Genomic DNA, 17,153 nt, shown 5'->3' on the forward strand with positions numbered 1-17,153 from the left:
TTAGCAATAATGCTGAACGACCCTCAGCTCTCTGGGGGGAGGGGAAAAGACCAGGTTGACTAATTAGAGATTGTAAATTACTGAGCAAATGACCACATGTGGGTTACGCAGTGAATGAGAAGGCGGATGGAAGGTAACTCAGGCACCACTTCTGCCACCATCAAGAGGCAGAGGGTGCTTACTAGCTGTGTGACCCTGGGCAAGTCACTTAACCCCAACTGCCTCACAAAAAAAGAAGTAGAGGGTGGTAGGGACCCCCAACCTCCCCGCTAAGCTATTGGCCAGGGGAAGGCTTCATTGGGCACGTCCTGTATTCTAGGGGCTGGGGAGGCTGGGGGAGCCAGATCGGGGATGTGACACATGGTCCTTACCCTGACCAAGCTCACTATCCTTAAATCACAGGGTCATAGGTATAGAGCTACAGAAGGGGTCCTTGGGAGCCTTCAAATATAGCTAATAATAACCAGCATTTCTATAGCCCTCGGAAGTTTTCCAAGACAGATGAACTCATTTGACCCTCCCAACAACCCTATTATTATCCCCATTTGACAGATAGGGAAACTGAGGCTCAGAGATCTATGATTTGTCCAGGATCATACCATTAGAAGGGGTTGAGGCAGAGAATTCTAAAATGAAATAGCTTCTTTTCGCTGAGCCCTATGCTAGGCATTGGGGCAGGTGCCAAGTTCAGATAAAGCAAGGTGCCTGCACTCATGGAACTTACAGTCCAACAAGGAGATATGACACACGAGCTAACTCAAACACATTGGGCAAATGAGCTATAACATGAGGGAGAAAACTGGTAGGGGTGACAAGAGGAAGCAGAGGGAAGGGGAACAGGCTGTAGACAAATCCCAGCATCTGTTTTCCCGGGAATATTTAAGAATTTCACTTTGTCCTGGCTGTCTCTTGGGCGGCAGGGACAGCATCTGCCTACCTTGGAGCCCAGAGCGAGATCCCAGCCTTGTTAGGAAAGGTCGAGGCCTGTGATCCATCCTGAAGCATCTCAGAGCCTCCCACTACTCAGACCAAGTGAAACTTAATAATCCCCCTTTCAAGGGTTGAGTGGAATTAAGGCTGGGGGTTGGGAAGATGTGTCCCAGAGTTCCCCAGAAGAAAGGTGGGGAAGAGTCAGCTCCTGTGGCGGCAGAGCAGGTGATATTCCTCTTTTGGGAGCTCCTGAGGCTGGACCCAGATGTTCCCAGCTGTGCCAGCAGCTGGTCAGTCCAGCCCCTGCCTCACATCCATCCCTGAGCTAGCTGACCTTCCGCACAGCTGTCAGCACAGCAGAAGGCAGGGAGGGGATGGAGCTGCTTCTTGCCATGTCTCCTCACCCTCTTCCTCCACTCTTCACTTTCCCTGCCCTCCATCTCCCTTCTGCCTCTGTTTTTGGGCTGTAGCCTCTTTTTTCTCCTCTCTTGACATCTCTTCGGCCTTCTATATGGTCTTTCCTATGGGGCCATCTTGCCTCCTGACCGTGGGAGCTCAGAGACAGCCACAGGAGTGGGGTTGTATACCCGGGCAGCTTAGACGGGTTTCCTAATGGAAAAAGCCCTGGTCTAAAAGTCTGGAGAGCCACACTATAACTCCTTGTGTGAGTCTGGATATGTCGTGGCCCTGTCCCTGTCCCTGTTCCAAGACCTGTTTCCTTCTTCGTAAAAGAGCCATCAGACTATCTGTTTTGCCCCGTCAATCTATCCAAGGTTGGGATAGAAGAAAAGGATACATGGGAATAATGTTTGGGAATCACCAGTACTTACTTCACCGGACATATCCTGTCCTGGTCTGGCAGATCCCCAAGCCCGAGGCCTATCAGAGCTGAGAGTTTTGAAGGGCTGGGGGATCAGTGGGATGCCCTTCATACCATACAGAGCTAGGCGTCTCGGGCCTTTCCCACTTATAATAATCCCTGAAATTTGCATCCCATTTTAAGGTCTGCCAACCAATTTTTATGCATTATCTTAGACCCCTTCACAATGATCCTGGTAGGTTGGTGTGATTATTACGGCCATTTTACAGATGAGACCCCTTGGTCCATTCGGACAAGGTCTCTGACAGCACCACCAGGGGCTTTTTGGAGGAGTCTGTGTTTGTCATCCCTGATGACAATCAGAAAGGTTAAGTGATTTACTCAGGGCCACACAGCTAATGGGTATCAGAGGTCAGATCTGAATTTAAACCTTTGTGACTGCATGTGCAGTGAGCTCTCAGTCTGGCACCTCCATGAGGGTAAAGATGTTGGAGCCAAAGAGGGGTGTGGTTTGCTTGGGTTTCTGCCGGGGACGGGGGCGGGGGTGGTCTCCACATTGGCCTCTCTCCTTCTTACTTTTTCCCACTTCCCTTTCCCCCCTAGTGATGGAGGCAACAGGGGACGTGGCTCTCTATGCAGGGCTGGTGGTGGCCATCTTTGTCTTCATCGTCATCCTCATGGCTGTTGGGGTGGTGGTGTACCGGCGCAACTGCCGAGACTTCGACACAGACATCACAGACTCATCTGCTGCCCTCACCGGTGGCTTCCACCCCGTTAACTTCAAGACAGCCCGGCACAGTAAGGAAAAAGGGAGGGGGGGGGGGAGAAATGGCCAGCCCTTGGAGACAACCCGACTCCTAAGATGGAGGGGGGGAAGGGGAGGCAGGGGGACTTGGGGACACCAGGCCTTGTTTAGAATCCATTAGCAAACAATTACTGAGTACCTGCTGAATGCCCAGCTCTGGGCTGACTTGGTGCTATGAAGGGCTACAGATTTAGATGTCCTTAGCACAGTGTCTGACACAGTGAAAATGGATGTGTTTGTTCACTGACTGACCTACCAGCTCCCAGTTTTAAGGAGCAAGGGAGAAGCTGATAGGACATGGGGAAGGAGAAATAGGCCGAGAAGTGAGGAGGAACTTGGGTTCTTGGGGTATCAAAATGCCGCCATGCAACTGTAAGACCACTCAGACCAGGTCTCTGATGGGAGCGCTAGGGGCTCTCTGGAGGAGCCAGTGAGTGTCCATCCTGAAGCACCTACTGTGCATCACAAAGTATAGTAGGTTCTGGAGATTCAAAGACAAAGCTCCCTCAAGGAGCTCACATTCTATTAGGAGAAATGCCACCTTTCCTACGATGGCCCCTCAAACTCTTGATCAGCTCTGTCCTGAGCCTTCCCCTGTCCAGGCTGAACCTTTTTGGTTCTTCCAGCTGGTCTTTCCATGTCACGGACTTAAGGCCCATCACCACTGGGATGGCCTTCCTCTTTCAGCGATCAACAGCCCCGTGGGGCCATGAGAACATTTCCTGGGAGACAGCATAGGATAACGACTAGAGAGCCAGCCTTGTGGCAGAAAGACCTGAGTTCAAGTCCTGCCACTGACACATTCTAGCTGTGTGACTATGGGAAAGACAATTAAAGCCTCAGGCCAACTTCCTAAGTCACAGATGAGTTACTTCCCATACCAGAAACCCCTCATGTAGGTAAAATCAGGCCTAGACTTTTATTTATTAAAAAAATGACTGTGTGTCCCACTCTAAGATAGATACAGTAGGAAGGGAAAGATTTAGAGTGGTTCTTTTTGGCTCCAGCTGCATAAGGTCAGCTAGGTGGGACCATAAAGCATAGAGTGCTATCAAGAAGACCTAAGTTCAAATCTGGCCTCAGACACTTGCTAGTTGAGTGACCCTGAATGAGTCACTTAACTTTTGTCTGCCTTCATTTCCTTATCTGTAAAATGGGGGTTTTAGTATCCCCTGCCTCCCAGGTTGTTGTGAGGATAAAATGAGATAATGTTTATAAAGTGCTTTGCAAATCTTAAAGTAGAAAAACCAAAAAAGAAAAGAAAAACAGTTAAAATGCTAGCTCTGAATATATAATAAGAAAAGGCACCACCCTACCCATCTCATAGAAGATTGGGAAATAAGGTTTAAATATGTGAAACAATTCAAGAGATTGTTGAGACGGTATATAACAAGTTTAGGATTAGTGAGAGATGAGTCTATTCAAGAGGTAGAGGAATGCCCATTGGGTCATCCAGGGAGGGCTTCAATGAGGAGGCAGCTACTGATTGATGAGGAAGCTGGCACAGGATCTGAAGTTGTGGGGCTTTTTTTCATTGAGATTAGGGTAAGGGCCCCCTAAAAATTCCTGGCGCCTTCTGGGAGAAAAGGTGAATGAGTGGGTGTCCCAGGCCACACCTTCTAGTCCCATCTCCTTTGGCTGATGATGTCCTCTCCTTCCCCAAAAACTCCAAGAAGATTTTATAGGATCTCGGGTTTTACCCCTATCACTCCCTGCCTTACATGATAATGCCAATGATGATGAATATGAGGATGGTGCTGGTGGCGGTGATGATGATAACAACCAGCATTTATATGGCACTTCGTGTATTAGACTTAGCTATGCTTATGTTGAGTTCCCCAAACAGAAAGGAAAGTCCTTGGAGGCGAGCGATATTCTAATTTTGTCTTTGTATGTGGTTTGGCGTGTGACTTATAGAGCTAGCTTTGAAGCCAGGAAGCCGTGTTTAAGGCTTGCCTCTAACCCGTGCTAGCTAAGTCATCCCAAGCAAGTTACTTAGTTTCTCAACTGTCTCGACAACTGTCTAAGACTCTAAGTTGCCAAGAAGATACCAACCTGCTCTGGTAAAAGGCATTTCTCCCCCTGGGAGTTCCCTATACCCATGAAATCACAGACCCAGCCACCATCCCATCCCATCCCATCTCTCAGCTTCCAGCACAGTGCCCTGAACATGCTTAACTCAGTGACACTGAGCTTCTTGCTGTTTCTCATACACCACACTACATGTCCAGATGCTGGGCATTCTCTTGGACTGTCCCCCCAGCCTGGAATTCTCTCCCTCCTCACGTCTGCCTCTTGATTTTTCTGGCTTCTTTCACAGCCCAGCTAAAATCCCCCTTGTGACAGGAAGCCCTTCCTGATTTCATTTAATACTCCTCCCTTCTCCCTGTCCATTATTTCCAATTCATTATGTATCTTGTTTGCATACAGTTGTTTGCACGTTTTTTGCCTCATTTTATTGTAAGCTCCTCAAGGGCAGACACTGTCTTTTGCCTTTTTTATATCCCCAGTTCTTAGCTCAGTGACTGGCATACAGTAGATATTTAATAAGTGCTTATTGTCCGACTGACTGTTGTTTTATCTATTGAATTGTAGACAACCCACAGCTGCTGCACCCATCGGCGCCTCCTGACCTTACAGCCAGTGCAGGCATCTACCGAGGCCCTGTGTTTGCCCTGCAGGACTCCTCTGATAAGATCCCTATGACCAACTCACCCCTGCTTGACCCCTTGCCTAGCCTGAAGATCAAGGTGTACAACTCGTCCACCACCACGTCATCCACCCCGGGCCTTCCTGATGGGGCTGACCTGCTGGGAGTCCTGCCTGTGGGCACCTTCCCGGGCGAGGGGATCCGGGATGCTCACTTCCTCAACCTGCGCAATGCCAGCCTTGGCTCCCAGCAGGCCTTGGGGCTGCCTCGGGATCCTAGCAACTGCGCCAGTGGGACATTTGGCTGCCTTGGGGGAAGACTCACCATTCCTGGCACAGGTATGGCCCCAGCCAAAGTGTTTAGTGCCCTGCCGGGGCAGCACCTTGTTCTGGGAAGGTGGGCCCATGCAGAATCCTCCAGATTCCCTGGGAAGGGCGTGTCCCACCCTCAGCTCTGACCCTTTGTCCCAACCCCTTCATCCTGCCTCCTTTTGCCATGGCTGTGCCCCCTCCTGCCCTGGCTCCTTTTCCCTTTTGTTATGGCCTCCGCTACACCCCTCGATGATAAAGAAGATGATAATGATAGCTGACATTTAGATAGCATATTAGGCTTTGCAGAACCTTTACAACATCACAGAAATTTAGTTCTAGAGCCTGATGAGTCTTGGAATCCAGCCTCCTGTTTTTATAAATGAGGAAAAGGAGGCTAAATGGCTTGCCTCTGGTCACTCAGGCAGTCAGTGCCAGAGGCAGGATTCAAACCTAGGTCCTCAGCCTTCAGAACCTGTGCTCTTTACACTAGGCTAGGCTTTGCATACATTATCTCATTGGAGCATCACAACAATCCTGTGATGCAGGTAATAAAGGTATTATCATCCCTGATTTACAGTTGAGGAAACCGAGTCTCAGAGAGGGTAAATTACTCAACTCAGTAAATATGAGAGGCAAGATTTGAATCCTGGTCTTTTAAACCCCAGGTCTAGCACTTTGGCTACTGTACTTCACTGTCTTTTTTGGATAACTCATAGAGCTGCCTCCCCTCCATTTAGAGTCATAAAGTCATAGAAATTTAGAGCTGGAAAGTAATAATAATAACAACAACTCACATTTTTTGTAGCTCATTAGTTTTCCTCACTATAATCCTTCGAAGGAGGAAGTGGGTTCTCATTCCCATTTTACAGATGAGCAAATTCAGAATCAGAAAGGGGGAGTTTCTTACAGTCTCATAGAGAATAAATGGTGGAGTAAAGGTTTCATCCCATGCTAAGGCTGACTACTTGGACTTTTTATATCAAAGGCTCAACTATGTCACACAAGGCTTGTGCTTAGTCCTTGCCGCCTTTGTCCCTGGCACGAGGATCATTATCTTTAGAGCTGAAAGGGCCCCTAGGGGCCATGAAGGCCACCTCCACAATTTTATTGGCAAAAGAACCTGAGGCTCTAGCCCCGAGTCACACAGTTTATAAGCAATAAGCGTCTGAGACAGAATTTGAACTGAGATCTTCCCATCTCTGAGACATTAGCTATAGGACCTCGACTTGTGAAGTGTCAGAGCTGGAAAGGACCTGAGGAGTGATCTGGTCCAGCCTCCTCATTTTGAGGAAACTGAGGCTAAGAGGGGGGAAATTACTTGCCCAGGGTCATACAGCCGATTAGTAGCAAAGCTGGGTCTTTTGTCCCAGAGTCCAGCCTTCTCCTTCCACTGGACTGCATCTCTAGACAACTGTATCTCCCTCCCAACCAAGGATGCTAGGGTACCTCAGCCCTGGCATCGGGCAGGGAAACAGCCTCTCCTGCTATGGCAGGGCAATTGCAGGGCCCAGAGCTCACACCCAGGAAAGATTCAGCCCTTTGTCCAGCTCTCCATCCCTCACCTCCCCTTCCCCCACTGAACTCCCTTTCCCTCCAGGGGTGAGCCTGCTGGTACCCAACGGGGCCATCCCCCAGGGGAAATTCTACGAGATGTACCTGCTCATCAACAAGGCGGAGAACACCCTGTGAGTAGCTGAGGCCTTCTCCCCAGCACCCCCTGCCCCATCTCAGGGCCACCCTTGGCACTTCCTGCTCTTCCCTTCCTTTTTTGTAATCCTGTCCTTCTTGCTGCCAACTGCTGACCCCCAGAAGCCCAGGGCTCCTCACTGTGGCACATGCTTGGTCCTGCCCTCCCTTCCCTTCTTCCCTATTCCCCGAGTGTCAGGATTTCCGCCAGATGTCAAGAGGAAAGGATCTGAATAAACGATTTCCCACAGCTAGATGTGAGTGACTCATACTGACAGGTCCAACGTCTCACCCTTCCCAGGGGCATTTACGTGACCAAAACTGATGCTTCTGAAGCCAAAGGCATGAGTCACAGATGGTGGGATGCTGCAGTACCTCCACTGGACAATACAAGAGGGAGTCTGGGAGGGGAGGGAGGGAGGGAGGGCAGCAGCCCTTCCTGATGTCTCCCCATGTGCCACCCACCTCCCTCCTGTCCCCTGAAGCAATAAGTTTGGAGTGGGCTCAGAATCCACACCCCCCCCTCCATCCCCAGCAGTAACTGCATGGAGCCCCTCCCCCTCCCTCAGGGCAGGCCACGGCAGGTGTCCTTGCCTGGGATGGGTCAGCGTTTGGCCCTTTACTGGTGTCGGGCAGTGCTGGTTTTCTATCTCACGGTCTCCACACTGTGAAGGGAGTATGCCCTTATTCTCCCTTCTTGATACAAGGACACTCTGAGGCTCCCAGGCATGAAGGTCCCGGAGAAGCAGTCAGCAATAGCCCCAAGAGTTATGAGATCTTTGCCTGGCTGAGGTCCTTTATTCTGCTTCTTGTTGGAGGAGGACTGGGTAGAACTTAGGATCTCTCTCCCTCTCTCTCCTTGAGGGCGGGGGGCTTCATTGTTGTCTCTCCCTCTTCTCCTTCTCTCTCACCCTCCCCTTCTCCAGCTTACCTTCTGAAGGGACCCAGACAGTATTGAGCCCCATGGTGACCTGTGGGCCCACGGGGCTGCTCCTCTGCCGCCCAGTCATCCTCACAGTCCCCCACTGTGCTGAGGTCAGCTCCGGTGACTGGATCTTCCAGCTGAAGACTCAGTCCCACCAAGGCAATTGGGAGGTAAGAGGGAAGGGTGGAGTAGGCCCCAGCAGGTTTTCTAGTGTAAGCTCTAGCCCTATCCCCTCCATTCCCTGGGGTGAGGGAGGGATGGGGGGAGGGGGGCGACCTTCAAGCTACCTGCCCCTCAAGGGCTCCCAGGAAGAGGGAGCCTCTCCTCTTTGGCCCATCAGCTAGGAAACTCTGGAGGTGCTCAGTCACTTCCCCTGTGGTTGCCTGACCCTCAACCCCAGTGCCCGAGTCCCCACACATCTCTAGACTTGACCTGTGCCCCCCCTTCCTGGCAGGAGGTTGTGACTCTAGATGAGGAGACCCTGAACACCCCTTGCTACTGCCAGCTTGAAGCCAAGTCCTGCCACATCCTTCTGGACCAGCTGGGCACCTACGTGTTCATGGGGGAGTCCTATTCCCGCTCTGCCATCAAACGGCTCCAGTTGGCCATCTTTGCCCCCGCACTCTGCACCTCTCTAGAGTATAGCCTCAGGGTCTACTGCCTGGAAGACACACCTGATGCACTCAAGGTAGGCTGGGGCCACACTTTCTGTCTCCTCCACCTAATTCATGGTACCTTCCAAGCTTCCTCTGTATGCTCAACTTGGTACCTTCCGACTCCCCTAGGGCCATCTTGGTCTTCTCCTTGGATGTCAATCAAGAAACCTCTATTATGCTAAATGCTGGAGGGTACAGTGATGAAAATGAAAGTGCCTGCCCTCAGGGAGCTTCTGTTTGAGATCACATCCTCATCCATGTTCTAGCTTGAAGGCAAAAATGCTTACACCTCTGACAGTGTGGTTTGATCCAAAATTCCTTCTCTCTGTCATTTCTCTAGTTTTTTCCTACCAACTCATTCTCTCAAAAGGTCATGGCTAGATTAGAAGCCAGGCTTGGCAATGATAAGTACATTCATTTAGAGAGGTTTAAATACAGGGCTGTGTGAAGTCCCCAAGGGGACAGAGTCATGGCCAACTGTAGAGTGGGAGTAGAATGGGGGTGGAGAGCCAAGAAGGCTCCTGTGAAGAGATGTAATTGTAGTTGGGTCTTAATAAGCAAATGGAAATTAACCAGGTAAAGAGGGGAAGGAAAGACATTTCAGATGTAGGAAACAATGAGGGCACAGAGTCAGGGAATTGTAGAGTGTGGGGTAGCTCAGACTACCTGGAGAACTGAGCCCAAGGTGGAGCCTTCAATGCCCGGCTAAGGAGCATGAACTTTACCTGGAGGACAGTAGGGAACCATTGAGGATTTTTAAGGAAAGGGATGACATGGCCAGGTCTATGGTAGGGAGTCAGAGCTGATTTAATAACAACAATAGGAATTTGAATAGTCCTTCTGGCTTGCTTTACATACACTATTACATTTGAAGCCAATAACCATCACAAGTGTATGATCCTCATTTTACCAATGGGGGAAGCCAAGGTTGGGTGAAGGCACCATGGCCAAACAGCTAATGTAACTCCAGGTCTCTCTTGACCCCTTAGTGTGACTATCGGTGAACTCCATGGAACCTTGCAGGAGGAACATGTTGCAAGTCACCCTATTGGATATGTCCCTGTTCTTTCTCATTCTCTTAATTGGCCAACCACTCATTACCAACCACTTAGCATGTTTGCTGGGGCTGAACCCTGGGTGTGATGCTGGGGAAAGAGTATGGGCCGGCCTTTGGGCTCATAACCTAGGAGGGGAGATGAGATAAACTTAGAGGAAACAACTAGATAATTACAGGGAATGGCATTGAAAAGCTACAGCTGGGTGCTAAGGAAGGACGGACATTCCCTGCTTTCGCAATGCAGTGAGTGGTCTAAGTTAGGAGGGATGCTGGTTCCATGTGGCTCAGGTCTGAACTGGGGAGGATGCTGATCACACATGGCTCAGGTCTTGAAAGATAAAATGGATGCAGGGAGAGAAGAGAGGCTAAGGGAATAGGGGAAGTAGAGAACTGGAAATAACCTTGAAACCATCAGGAGTCTAGCAGAGTCCAGGGCTGGAGAACAAGAGAGGATACCTTGAGGGCTACACTTGAGCGTTTTTTATTTGCATGAAACATTAACTAACCCCCTTGAGTTAATGGGAGATCTTAGCTGACCCAGTTCAGCTTGGCCCAAGACTGACCTTGGTCTCAGAAACCTTCATGAGATCTGGAGTCTCTATATAGTATCCTCAGGTCTTTGGGATCATTCTTTAACTGTTCTTTTTTTTTTTTTAATCTCTTCCCCTATAAGTCTCTCTCTGTGGAATCTCCCTCCTACTTCTCTTCCTCACAAATCAATAACTGTTGCCTACCCAGAGTCATTTTTGTCCTCTCCCTGGGTCCTCTAAGAACACAGGCTCATTTTTTATCTCAAGTCTGGTTATCCTGGCCTCCTTCTTCGGCTAGCCCCCCTCATGTGCCTCCTTCCCTGGGCGTGGCTCCTATTTGTCTGTCCAGGGCACCCCTGTCTTTGTTCCTGGTCCTTGCTAGGAGTTGTCATGGTTAAGGGGAGATGGTCCAGTTCATTAGCCTCCCCTTTGGGTGCCCCACAGGAGGTGCTGGAGTTGGAGAAGACCCTAGGTGGGTACCTGCTGGAAGAGCCCAAGCCCCTGCTTTTTAAGGACAGCTACCACAACCTTCGCCTCTCCATCCACGATATCCCTCACGCCCTGTGGAGAAGCAAGCTTCTGGCCAAGTACCAGGTAAGGAGGCTGGCCTGGGGCAACAGGGGTGTCTCTAGATGAAGGATAGGGAGGATCACACCAAGAGAGCCTTGGGCCCTGTAATCATAGGACCTGGCCTAAGCTGGACTGGGACCTCCAAGCCATCTAGTCCAACACTTTCATTTTACAGATAAGGAAACTGAGGCCGAAGGGTTGTCACTTGCCTAATAGAAGTAGTAAGCAGCAGCAGCAGCAGCAGAATTTGAACACAGTTTCTCCAGGTCTTTCTGCTATATTGGAATGCTGCTTCCTATAGAGACACCTCCTCAACAACCACAGTGACAGCTGATGCTTCTAGAGCACTGAAAGGCTTGCAAAGCCCTTTCCTTTTTTTTTTTTTTTTTTGTGGGGCAATGAGGGTTAAGTGACTTGCCCAAGATCACACAGCTAGTGTCAAGGGTCTGAGGCTGGATTTGAACTCAGGTCCTCCTGAATCCAGAGCCAGTGCTTTATCTACTGCGCCACCTAGCTGCCCCGCTGTCTCTTTTTTTTTTTTTAAAAACAAATTTTATTTTTTTCAATGACCAAGTATTTATTTTCTCTCCCTTTCACCTCCCTTCCCCTTCTAGAAAAGCAAACAAACAAACAAACCGTTTGTAACAAATGTGCAGAGTCAAAATCCCACATTGGCCACATCCAAAAAAAGGTGTATCTCACTCTGCACACGGAGTCCATCACTTCTTTGGCAGGAGGCGGACAACAAAGACCTCCCTGGTCCTGAAATCGTGCTTGACCGTCACTGTTAAGAGAGAAAGGAAACAGGAATGGGGAAAAAATAGAAGGAATAGATAGCATGGAGTCTTTAAGTCATTGTTAACATAGGCCAGCCTTGTGCTGAAGTTCTGAACATCTTGCATTTGTTTTTTTCTGGTGGTTTTTTGTGTGCCGATTGCTAGTTGTGTTACCTTGGGCAAGTGACTTCCCCAGTCTCAGCTTTCTCTTCCTGGATAGGGAGGTGTTGGCCATAGGATCTCCAAGGTCTCTTCCAGTTCTAACATTCTAGGAGTAAAAGTGAATTTAAGCTACTTAAACTTGCTTTGACTCTTTCATTTGCGGGGTGGGGGGGGGAGGGGAAGAGAGATGATAGATGGGCTTCTCCTGTACCCAAGAAGGATCTGGTAAAAGGTGGTAGCAGACTAAGATTTGGTAAAGCCCAGCCCCCCAAAAGTGTGATTATCCTAGTAAAATATTACGCTAGTGCCAGGATTCTTAATTCCCAATGGGTCCATGAATAAATGGGAAAATTATATCATCATTTTCACTAATGTATAATTGAAATGAGCATCTCCTTTAATTTTTTTCCTTTAATTTTTTAAAAACTGATTCTGAGGGGGCAGCTAGTTGGTGCAGTAGATAAGGTACTGGCTCTGGATTCAGGAGGACTTGAGTTCAAATCCAACCTCATATACTTGCTAGCTATGTGATCCTGGGCAAGTCACTTAACCTTCATTGCCCTGCAAGAAAACAAAACAAAAAACTGATTCTGAGAAGGGATTTTTAAGCTTCACCAAAATACCACAGGGGTCTATGGCCCCCCAAAATAATTAAGAACCCCTACTCTCAACCCCAGGTTCAGAAGTTCAGAGCTAGGTTTAGGCTCCTGGCTTGTAGCGGGGGTCTACATTTTTCTATCATTGCCCCTGGTGTGGGTTGGCAGAGATAAGATGGGAGGGCCACAGACGTCTTCTGAGGCTAATGGACTCTAACCACACTTGTTGCCCCCCTCTCTGTAGGAAATTCCCTTCTACCACATCTGGAGCGGCAGCCAGAAGGCCCTGCACTGTACCTTCACCTTGGAAAGATACAGCCTGGCCTCCACGGAACTCAGCTGCAAGATCTGCGTGCGGCAAGTCGAAGGAGAAGGCCAGATATTCCAGCTGCATACGACACTGGCTGAGGTCAGCTTGGGATCTGGGGGTGCCTGTCCTCTGCTGGGCCCTTCTTGCCTTGGAGGAAGCTGCCCATCCAGCTCAGAAAGTGTGGGAGGCCAGGCATGGGGAGGACCACCCATGATGCACAGGGAGGACCACCCATGATTACCTGCACTGGCAGGTCCGGCCCAACTGGGCCCCCAGTGAGCTAAATCATCTCCTTTCTTTAGTAAACAGTAGAGAGCTGGACACAATGTTGCCTAGAATGTAAAGATTTGGGTCTGCAGTGACCGAAAACCAGGAGAAGAGAAAATGTAAACATTATCGTCTACCAACACTTATTGAGAACCCATTTCCAATGTACAAGGCACCATATTAGCCATTAGACATAAAGAGAAAGTCTTTAAGGCCTGATCCCAGCCTTTAAGGGGCTTACAGAGTAGGTGAGAATTGGTATCAACAGGCAGCCAAGTCGGGCATGGCATTCACGGCTCTCTCTATATAAGCTCTTCTCCATCAGACTGTAAGCCCCTTGAGGGCAGGAACTGTCTCTTGCCTTTTTTGTACCACAAGCACTCTGCACAGTGCCTGACATGTAATAGGAGTTTAATAAATGTTTGGATTGATTCAAGGAATGAGAGAAGGGGAAGTTGAGTGTTGGGGAGGGACCCCCTGCCCTTCCTGACTTTTCTACCTGCTTTTACCATTTCAGACAGCCGCTGGCTCCCTAGACAACTTCTGCTCTGCACCCAGCAGCGTGGTGACCACCCAGCTAGGACCCTACGCCTTCAAGATCCCGTTGTCCATCCGGCAGAAGATCTGCAATAGCCTCGATGCTCCCAACTCCCGGGGAAATGATTGGAGGCTGTTGGCCCAGAAACTGTCTATGGATCGGTAAGTGCCAAGGGTTTCCCACTCCCCCATACCCTACACATACACCCTCCCATTCATGGTCATACTCAACCTCATCAAGAGGGGTTCTTTGGCTCCTTGCACACCTAACCCAATGCTGGCTCCCTCTTTCTTGGATTACCTCTGGATCCCTCCCAATACACCTAAGCAGGATTTGAGCTCATTTTTCAAGCAGTGAGCCTCGACTTTGGGCAAGCCACTGTGTTATAGGAATACAAAGGAGAACAAGATAAAATTCTCACCCTCAATCTCCTGGAGGAGTCTATAACCTAGTGGCAATCTTTCTTCTTTAAAGATGGTAGTATAACACTGAGGCAGCAGAGGATCGTAGAAAGAATACTGTTTGAGGGGCAGCTAGGTGAAGCAGTGGATAGAGCACTGGCCCTGGAGTCAGGAGGACCTGAGTTCAAATCCGGATTTAGACACTTAACACTTACTAGCTGTGTGACCCTGGGCAAGTCATGGAAGGAAGGAAGACAGGAAGACAGGAAGACAGGCTTGCTGAGCCTCAGCTTCCTTAACTGTAAAATTAGGGAGTCAGTCTAGAGATCATTTCTTTTTCAAGCTCCAAACTTTTGATTCTGTATTCTTTCCCCCATTTCTTGTTTTTGTTTTTTGTTGCTGTTTTCTGTGAGGCAATTGGGGTTAAGTGACTTGCCCAGGGTCACACAGCTAGTAAGTGTCAAGTATCTAAGGCCAGGTTTGAACTCAGGTCCTCCTGACTCCAGGGCTGGTGCTCCATCCACTGTGCCACCTAGCTGCCCCACCCCTGTTTCTTTATTGATCCCTTCATGATAGCTGCCTTCTCCCAATCCTACCCTCATGAATCAAAAAGCACTCCCTCCCCCTCCCCTGCCCTTACATGTGCACATACATTCTCAAACCCTAATTGAGAAACACAGGTGTGGTGTTTTCAGACCCCAAACTGAAGTCTGGAAAACTGACTCTGTCCCTGCCTTTCCTGGCTTTATTATAATAGCCACAATGTGGCTTCCATACATCTTTCTAGCCATGATTCCAAGATGGCCTCTTTGCTGTTCTCCATATACAGAATTCTATCTCCCACTTCCACACCTTTGTACAGACTATACTGCCTCACCTTATAGACTCCCTGGCTTCCCCCAAAGCACAGCTCTGGTTGTAAGTCCTACAGCTGTTACTTTCTTTCCTCTTGAAAGTAGTTTGTATTATTTTGAACGTATGTTGTACTTACAACTCAGTGTGCATGTCGTGTCTCCCCAGGTATAAGTAAACTCCTTGAGGGTAGAAACTATTTCTTTTTTTGTTTTTGTATTTCTGGTGCCTAGCATGGTGCCTTATACACAGTTGGCGCTCAATCTATGCTTACAGAATTGTTGTGGCATTGATATTATTAATATCAATAATATATCATGATAATTCATATTCATGATATAACAATTTATTCATAATAATTATGATGTTAATATAACTCTGTAAAAGTATCTTGTGAACATGATCTCATTTGTTAGTGTACATTGTTATTATCCCCACTTCGTAAATGGGGAAACTGAGTCTCAGAAATGAAGTGAAGGTCACAAATGGCTAAGTGGTAGAACTACAGTGAACCCAGATACCCCAGCTTTAGCCCATGGCCATGTTTCCCTCTGCCATGCTTTGATGCCTTCGCCCATCCTAGATAATTAGCTGCATGCTTTTTCTACCATCAAGGAACCCAATGCTTCTCTCTCTCTCTCCAACAATCCTAGGTACCTGAATTATTTTGCCACCAAAGCAAGCCCCACAGGGGTGATCCTGGATCTATGGGAATCCCTGCACCAGGATGATGGTGACCTCAACACCCTGGCCAGTGCCTTGGAAGAAATGGGCAAGAGTGAGATGCTGGTGGTCATGGCCACGGACGGTGACTGCTGATGCCATCTTGGCTGCCACCCATGGACACAGGAAGGGTGGAACTGTAGGGGGCAGGACAGGATGAGAGCACAGGGAAAAAAGGGGTGAGTTTGGGGATGGGGAGACGTCCTCTCCCTTCTCACCCCACAACTGCAGACAGGGGTCTCCCCCATTCTCTTCCTCTTCCTCCTCCCTCTCTCACTTACCATACCAGCCTTAGGAAATCTACACACTCCATTGACGAGAGAGCCTAGAACCCCCCAACCCCCTGTTCTGTCTCTTCCTGCTCCAACCCTCCTGCCTCAGGGAGCTCAGGACCAAGGGCTCTGTGACGACAAGAGTCTCCATCAAAGGGGGAGGTGACCCCTCCACCATCACCCCACAAACACATATATGCACAACAGCTCCCATAGCCCTCGGAGACGAGGGCTCTCTCTAAGGCTTCTGGGTTGGGGTTTTCTTTTCGTTTCTTTTCAGTGATGGGTTTCTCTCTCCTCCCAATGCCCTACCCTCCTCTCCTCCTTTAACATCAGTTTATGCTTTGAAGAAGTCCAGTATGATCCAGACAAACTGCTTTCTTCTGTTGAAAAGAGAGAGAGAGAAAGAGAGAGCTTTAGATAGATGACTATTAAAAAGTCAAAGAAGAAAACCACAAAAGCCACGAAGAAGGAAAAAAAGAGGGGAAAAAACCCAGTTTCTTAGGAAACGCAAAATGATTTATTATCCAGATCTTTGGATGAGTCCTTTTTAAGAAAAAAAAGAAAGAAAACTAAAAACAAACAAAAAAATATTTTAAAACTGTTTCCTTGAGTGGATGAGTGTGTGTATTTGGGGCTATGGACAAAAGTCAGGGAGAGGACAGGAATGAAGGAGGGAGGGAGACCAGCAGAGGTTGGCTGGGAAAGGTTTTCTTTCTGAAGTTAATCTTGGGCTAAATTCAAAAGAGATATGTGACAACAAGAAGGCTATATCACCTGGTCTTGCTCAGTTCCAGATGCCATGGGATGGTCCCTCCTCCTCTATGGGGAGAAGGAAAGAGAAGGGTTTCTCCTGAGTGGGGGCAGGGAGTGGGATGGATAGTGTGGGAATCCACAGTGGAGACCAATGGGAGTTACAGAGGAGTTAGAAATACCCCCATGTATCCTCAGAGTCTAGAAGGAGCCCCACAATTTCCCCTGTACCTCAGAAGCATATCTGCCCACCTTGTGAGTGCCCAGCCAAGGTAAAAAGAGAGATGCTACAGACTTCACATCTCAGACTGTTCTCTTGGATACCGGGCAGCAACCTACCATTATGGCTGGCCTTGGGCTTCCCGTCCTGGTTGGAAACCTGGGTTTGCTGCTTGGTAATAATAACCAGGAGGCAGGGAGGCCCCATTGGAAAGGGTTGACCCTTTGGTTGGAGAGCTGTGGCCAAAAGCCACAGAGTACTGGCTGATATTGATGCCTGAGGTCTTTCAAGATCCAAAGATGGTATGGGATTAGAAGGGACCATGACAGAGCCACTTATGAAT

At 48.8% G+C, this 17,153-nt stretch overlaps 1 protein-coding gene across 3 annotated transcripts in view; it reads left to right on the forward strand.

The window, feature by feature from the left end:
* The window catches only part of UNC5B (unc-5 netrin receptor B), a 136,665-nt gene extending 120,224 nt beyond the window's left edge, over window positions 1-16,441 (forward strand). For all 3 annotated transcript variants that reach the window (XM_043989338.1, XM_043989339.1, XM_043989340.1), the window contains 9 exons: window positions 2,354-2,548; window positions 5,151-5,543; window positions 7,114-7,201; window positions 8,129-8,297; window positions 8,582-8,815; window positions 10,815-10,964; window positions 12,719-12,883; window positions 13,569-13,750; window positions 15,496-16,441. In XM_043989338.1, coding sequence (XP_043845273.1) covers window positions 2,354-2,548; window positions 5,151-5,543; window positions 7,114-7,201; window positions 8,129-8,297; window positions 8,582-8,815; window positions 10,815-10,964; window positions 12,719-12,883; window positions 13,569-13,750; window positions 15,496-15,661 — 1,742 coding nt within the window. In that variant the 3' untranslated portion in view covers window positions 15,662-16,441. The remainder of the gene's footprint in view (window positions 1-2,353; window positions 2,549-5,150; window positions 5,544-7,113; window positions 7,202-8,128; window positions 8,298-8,581; window positions 8,816-10,814; window positions 10,965-12,718; window positions 12,884-13,568; window positions 13,751-15,495) is intronic.
* The last annotated feature ends 712 nt before the right edge of the window (window positions 16,442-17,153 follow it).

The sequence above is a fragment of the Dromiciops gliroides genome, chromosome 2, assembly GCF_019393635.1.
Source record: "Dromiciops gliroides isolate mDroGli1 chromosome 2, mDroGli1.pri, whole genome shotgun sequence".
NCBI classification, from domain to species: Eukaryota; Metazoa; Chordata; class Mammalia; order Microbiotheria; family Microbiotheriidae; genus Dromiciops; species Dromiciops gliroides.